Genomic DNA, 6,861 nt, shown 5'->3' on the forward strand with positions numbered 1-6,861 from the left:
TATTCAACAATATCATTGTTTACTTTTAAGTCATTCAGACCTATTTAACATTTATAACTGAAGTCTAAAGCTCAGATAGTGAATAACTGCCAGTATGTATGTGTGTGTTTGTGCGTGGCACCTATTCACAAACTCAGACAGGCATGAACCCTGGGGACACGTGGCCTCAAGATTGATAAACGTTGGTCAATAAATAGCTTGCATTCTGAGTTGTGCAGTTATATTCTTTCCTTTCTTAGGTCAGTTAGGATCACTACTTTATTTTAAGAATGTGAAATGTCAGAATAATAGTAGAGAGAATAATTTATTTCAGATTTTATTTCTTACATCGCATTCCCAGTGGGTCAGAAGTATATATACACTTTGTTAGTATTTGGTAGCATTGCCTTTAAATTGTTTAACTTGGATCAAACGTTTTGGGTAGCCTTCCACAAGCTTCTCACAATAAGTTGCTGGAATTTTGTCCCATTCCTCCAGACAGAACTGGTGTAACTGAGTCAGGTTTTTGTAGACCTCCTTGCTTGCACATGCTTTTTCAGTTCTGCCCACAAATTTTCTACCAGATTGAGGGCTTTGTGATGGCCACTCCAGCACCTTGACTTTGTTGTCCTTCAGCCATTCTGCCACAACTCTGGAGGTATGCTTGGGGTCATTGTCCATTTGGAAGACCCATTTGCGACCAAGCTTTAACTTCCTGGCTGATGTCTTGAGATGATGCTTCAGTATATCCACATAATTTTCCTTCCTCATGATGCTATCTATTTTGTGAAGTGCACCAGTCCCTCCTGATGCAAAGCACCTACACAACATGATGCTGCCACCCCCATGCTTCACGGTTGGGATGGGGTTCTTCAGCTTGCGAGCCTCACCCTTTTTCCTCCAAATATAACGATGGTCATTATGGCCAAAAAGTTAAATTTTTGTTTCATCAGACCAGAGGAAATTTCTCCAAAAAGATCTTTGTCCCCATGTGCACTTGCAAACTGTATTCTGGCTTTTATATGGCGGTTTAAGAGCATTGGCTTCCTCTTTGCTGAGCAGCCTTTCAGGTTATGTCGATATAGGACTCGTTTTACTGTGGATATAGATACTTGTCTACCCGTTTCCTCCAGCATCTTCACAAGGTCCTTTGCTGTTGTTCTGGGATTGATTTGCACTTTTTGCACCAAACTACGTTCATCTCTAGGAGACAGAATGCGTCTCCTTCCCGAGCAGTATGATGGCTGCGTGGTCCCTTGGTGTTTATACTTGTGTACTATTGTTTGTACAGATGAACGTGGTACCTTCAGGTGTTTGGAAATTGCTCCTAAGGATGAACCAGACTTGTGGAGGTCCACAAATTTTTTTTTTTTTCTGAGGCCTTGGCTGATTTCTTTTGATTTTCCCATGATTCCTGTAGCACTTGCCATAGATGTGGCTGTCTTGTCGTGCTCTTCTCATGCACCTTACAGTCTAGCTGATCCCACAAAATCTCAATGGGGTTAAGATCCATAACACTCTTTTCTAATTATCTGTTGTCCAGTGTTTGTTTCTTTGCCCACTCTAACCTTTTCTTTTTGTTTTTGCTTCAAAAGTGGCTTTTTCTTTGCAATTCTTCCCATAAGGCCTGCACCCCTGAGTCTTCTCTTTATTGTTGTACATGAAACTGGTGTTGAGCGGGTAGAATTCAATGAAGCTGTCAGCTGAGGACATGTGAGGCATCTATTTCTCAAACTAGAGACTCTGATGAACTTATCCTCTTGTTTAGTTGTACATCTGGCCTTCCACATCTCTTTCTGTCCTTGTTAGAGCCAGTTGTCCTTTGTCTTCGAAGACTGTAGTGTACACCTTTGTATGAAATCTTCAGTTTTTTGGCAATGTCAAGCATTGTATAGCCTTCATTCCTCAAAACAATGATTGACTGATGAGATTCTAGAGAAAGCTGTTTCTTTTTTGCCATTTTTGACCTAATATTGACCTTAAGACATGCCAGTCTATTGCATAATGTGGCAACTCAAAAACAAACACAAAGACAATGTTAAGCTTCATTTAATGAACCAAACAGCTTTCAGTTGTGTTTGATATAATGGCAAGTGATTTTCTAGTACCAAATTAGCAATTTAGCATGATTACTCAAGGATAAGGTGTTGAAATGATGGCTGCTGGAAATGGGGCCTGTCTAGATTTGATCAAATAGGACAAAAGTGATGGTGCTGTTTTTTACATTAGTAATGTCCTGACTATACTTTGTGGTCATTTTAATGCCACTTTGGTGAATTAAAATACCAATTTCCTTTCGAAACAGCAAAACCTGTACATTATTCCAAACGTTTGGCTGCCAGTGTATACACACACACACACACACACATATATATATATAGACACACACACACACACACACTATAAAAAATATCTTAATGGACCTAATATAGGCTTCATTTTTTAACATCTTTTCTTTTTTCTTTAGATTTTCTTGGCAGGTTTTGTAAGATTCATCCATCCAGATAATTCCTCAAAATAAAAATACAAACTGCAGAACATTTTACAACGGCCAAATTTCCCTCTGAAGTGATAGTTAACCTGAAATCACACACCAACTTGCACAACTGGTTCATCAAATCAGTTTATTTCAGTTTGTGAATAACATGATGGATTTTTTCCCAAACCGCCCAACCCCCTCCCCAAAATCATTGCTCAGACTCATGATCTCAAATTCACAACTGCAAAGACACCAATAAATCATTCAATTGATCTTTTTCCATCCATTCAAACTGTTATTCGCCTACATTTGTGGAAAAAAAAAACAAAAACAAAGAGGAATTAACAGCCCAAACATACATGTACAGCAAAGACATTTAAGATTGCACATTAGAGAAAGCAAAGTGAGGTCTTAAAGGGATAGTTCACCCAAAAAAGAAAATTCTGCCATCATTTACTCACCCTCATTTTGTTCCAAACTCAAATAACTTTTTCATGACTAACCTATCCACTTGTGTTCCACTGAATAAAGTACATCATACAGGTTTGGTATGGTGAGTAAATAATGACAGAAATGCACATTTTTGGTGAACTATCCCTTTAAAAAGTACAGCAGAGCAACATATCAGCTTGTATGTTGTGTTTTATTTATTTATTTTTTTAAGTTAATCTTCATTACCAATAAAAGTGCCAAATCTTCATAAGTCTTGAGGCATACGTCACGGAGCTCATGTTATGTCATTTCATCTGACTGTCTTGATGGAATATACACAGATGAGGCCGGTTTGCCATTTTGAGAGTAGAAACAAGTAACTTTAAGGAAACTAGCAATACCACATGTGCTAGTTAAATTAGAGTAAGCCCCTAATAGTGCCTTTGGGGTCAAGTATATAGTGGCAGAGTTATGAAATGGTACATTACATTTCAGATTGCTTTACACCCACAACCATGCTTTCCACGTTTCGAGTGACACTCAGAAAACAAAGAGTCTTCTAATATTGGAATTGTGAAATGGTCACTTAGTTGGTTACATGGTCTGAATGTGATTGGTTCTATAAGAGGAAGCTGCTACTGCTGCAAATATTGGAAACATGGGTATGACATCACAAAATATGTTATTAATAGACGAATCAAGCCCACAATATGCACAAATGAAAAGACTCTGAGCCTCATTGTAATGCTGAGTCAAAGAAAGCAAAGCCATTATCATCTTGCAAAGCTTTCTCTAATAATAAAAATAAAAAAACATGCTGAAATGTCAAGTTTTTGTCCCATTATGGAATCATTATCGGGCTGGAGAGGTTAGATTCTACTTCAGTTCAAGATTTAGTAAAAAGTCCATTGGAATAGCAAAAAAACAAACAAACAAAAAGAAGACATATCAGACAAAACTCACAGTATATTCACAGAAAAAATATTAGCAAATCTTGTGTCCTACAAAAAAAGGCAGCACACTAGAAACTACAAATCTAGCTGGCATTCTCCCTGGACACTTTGCTGAGCGCGTTCGCCACATCTGGATGTATTAAAGGGATAGTTGATGCAAAAACTAAAATTCTGTCATTTATCCACCTTTATGTTGTTCCAAAGTCGGATGACTTTCTTTCTTCCGTGGAACATGCAAAAGGAAACTGGAGGAATGTTAGGGACTGACAGTCTCAGTTGCCATTTATTTAAATGTATGGAAAAAGAGCAGTGTCAACATTCTTCAAAATGTCTCCTCTTCTGTTCCACAATCATAAAGGTTTGCAGTTACATAAGCGTGAGTAAATAGTGACAATTTCAATTTTTGAGTAAACTATCCCTTAAATGTCATAGTTGAACCACATGGAATGGAGGCTGAATCATTTTATGACACTTAAAATCCAAGTGTACGTTCAAGCGACATGTGGCCTGTTTTAGAGTTTATAATGAATATATATATATAAATCAAATCGCCTGTCTTTCTTACAATAGTTTCTTTCCGTGGCTTCTCTTGTTATTCTATAACGTGTTCCCTACAAAACACAGACAAATAAAGCTGTTTGCCTTACAATATTTAGTGTGCCATAGTGTTGCCATGGTTTGGGTGCAGGAACACTGTCTGAAATTGTGTGTGACGGATTAAAGGAAGATATACTAGATACACAGTCGAGGAATGGTAACAAATGTTTCTGTTTAGTCATGAGAATGTTATTATGCTATTCAATCATCGTTGTCACCATGGTAACCATCAACATCCTCAGCCCTGTTTGAGGAGGCGTTTTTTTGCTGTTGGTCGTGCAGTGGACTGTTTCACTCCATTGTCACAGTATTGAAGATGAAGCAGAAGAACAGGGGAGGAAGGGAACGTGGGAGGGGAAGGTATGGGAGGATCGGGATGTTGGGATATGGTTGAGGCGAGGAACTGCACATGAAACTAATTCAGGAAGTTCTTCAGTCCTTCTAAGAGTTCTGTTTCTGGGAGACCTTCTCAGAATGTCCTCCTCTGATTTCTACAAAGGAGAGAATGAGGAGAAATATTGAGAATGAAACAGTTATTAGAAACTTAGCTTGGAAATGCTCTCAAAGCTTTTGGTCTCATCCACAAAGTAATGATGTTCGATTCGCAAACGACTGATCCTTTTGAGATGCTTTATTTTATTAATAAAGCCTTGCTTTAATGATTTAAAAGTGTTTGCAAATCACAAAAGCATGTTGTTTGGGAGTAAAATTTGGGTAAAAAATACAATAAAAAATTATTTTTTTTTTTTAATAATAAAAGCAGTGACACTTTACAATAAGGTGCCATATGTTAACATTAGTAAATGCATCAGGTATCACACACTAACAACAGGGTTTCTGCAAGTTCGAAGGAATGACATTTTGTAATTGAAGACTTTTTAAGGCCAAATGAAAGAAATTTAAGACCACTTTCGCAATAATAATAATAATAATATATATATTTTTTTTAATAATTCATTAGCTGGTAAATACAAACCAGCATTATCTTATTAATTTTAATAGCAATTATTTTATTATGCATTTATGCGTTTTCTTTTTTTAAATACAACATTAAAACTCTAAATGAATTCATTAAGAATGCACGTAGCCTGGGGGCCTGGGTAGCTCAGTGGTAAAGATGCTGGCTACCACCCCTGGGGTTCGCTAGTTTGAATCCCAGGGCGTGCTGAGTGACTCAAGCCAGGTCTCCTAAGCAACCAAATTGGCCCGGATGCCAGGGAGGGTAGAGTCACATGGGGTAACCTCCTCGTGGTCGCTATAATGTGGTTCGTTCTCGGTGGGGTGTGTGGTAAGTTGGGCGCAGATGCCGTGGTGGATGGCGTGAAGCCTCCACATGCGCTATGTCTCCGTGGGAACGTGCTCAACAAGCCACGTGATAAGATGCGCGGGTTGATGGTCTCAGACGCGGAGGCAACTGGGATTCATCCTCCGCCACCCGGATTGAGGCGAATCACTACGTGACCACGAGGACTTAAAAAAAGCGCACTGGGAATTGGGCATTCCAAATTGGGTGAAAAAAGGGGAAAATCCCCACCCCCCCCCCAAAAAAACAACTCACTGAGTCAGACATCCCATCTCATTCTCCACATTTAAGTGTCTCTTAAATAGTTAATAAACGTAACCTATTTTAACTCTCCTCAAATAAGTGCGAATCATTACAGATAAGCAACAAGATCAGATTATAAAATAAACGTCTCAAAATGTCACATTTAGTACAGGTTTCTATTGGTATAAAATCTCTACCTCATTAGATTTATTGTTGTCGTTGTGTTCTGTCCCTGCAGCCTCCTCTCCGTCTCCTGTAGAATCCTCTCCTTCACTCTTCTTTCCATCTGGAAGAAAAAACAAAACAGATTGTAAGAATACACTTAAACAATTCAAGGACTCCAAACACAAAACGTCAGTTTATCAAGAGAGGAGGATGAGCAACTCAAAAAATACATAAATAAAATAGCAGAGACAAATTTCCCCACAGAACACAGTCACATTCTGATCTTTGATGTGATTAATCACATTTGACTATACAAAGGATACAAGAAAGTAGTTTAATTCCATCATCTTGAAAATAAGATTCAGACCTGGTTCTTCATCTATGGCTTCTTCCTCAGGCTTCTCCTTCTCCTCCTCCTCCTCCTCCTCCTCAGCTTCATCCTTCACGTCTGGTTGAGGAGCATCTGTCTTCTTGTACTCCGCTGCAGTAGCTGTGGAAGCTGAGCTCTTCTGTAAGGAACAGAAAGACATATATCTCATACATCCACAATTGGGCTTATGCAAAAGTCACACTGCTTTCAATGGGGTGGATTTACCAAAAAGGAAAAGATCACCCAAAAATGAGCAATCTGTTATTATTCACTCACCATAATGTCACACCAAACCCATATGACTTTATTCTTCTGTGGAACACAAAAGTAATAAAATAAT

The 6,861-nt window shown here is 38.4% G+C and overlaps 1 protein-coding gene across 3 annotated transcripts in view; it reads right to left on the minus strand.

The window, feature by feature from the left end:
- Nucleotides 1-2,589: 2,589 nt before the first annotated feature.
- The window catches only part of canx (calnexin), a 37,350-nt gene continuing 33,078 nt past the window's right edge, over nucleotides 2,590-6,861 (minus strand). For all 3 annotated transcript variants that reach the window (XM_051657537.1, XM_051657536.1, XM_051657539.1), the window contains 3 exons: nucleotides 6,519-6,660; nucleotides 6,184-6,272; nucleotides 2,590-4,931 (listed from right to left, as the gene is read on the minus strand). In XM_051657537.1, coding sequence (XP_051513497.1) covers nucleotides 4,743-4,931; nucleotides 6,184-6,272; nucleotides 6,519-6,660 — 420 coding nt within the window. In that variant the 3' untranslated portion in view covers nucleotides 2,590-4,742. The remainder of the gene's footprint in view (nucleotides 4,932-6,183; nucleotides 6,273-6,518; nucleotides 6,661-6,861) is intronic.

Source organism: Myxocyprinus asiaticus, chromosome 27 (genome assembly GCF_019703515.2).
Source record: "Myxocyprinus asiaticus isolate MX2 ecotype Aquarium Trade chromosome 27, UBuf_Myxa_2, whole genome shotgun sequence".
NCBI lineage: Eukaryota > Metazoa > Chordata > Actinopteri > Cypriniformes > Catostomidae > Myxocyprinus > Myxocyprinus asiaticus.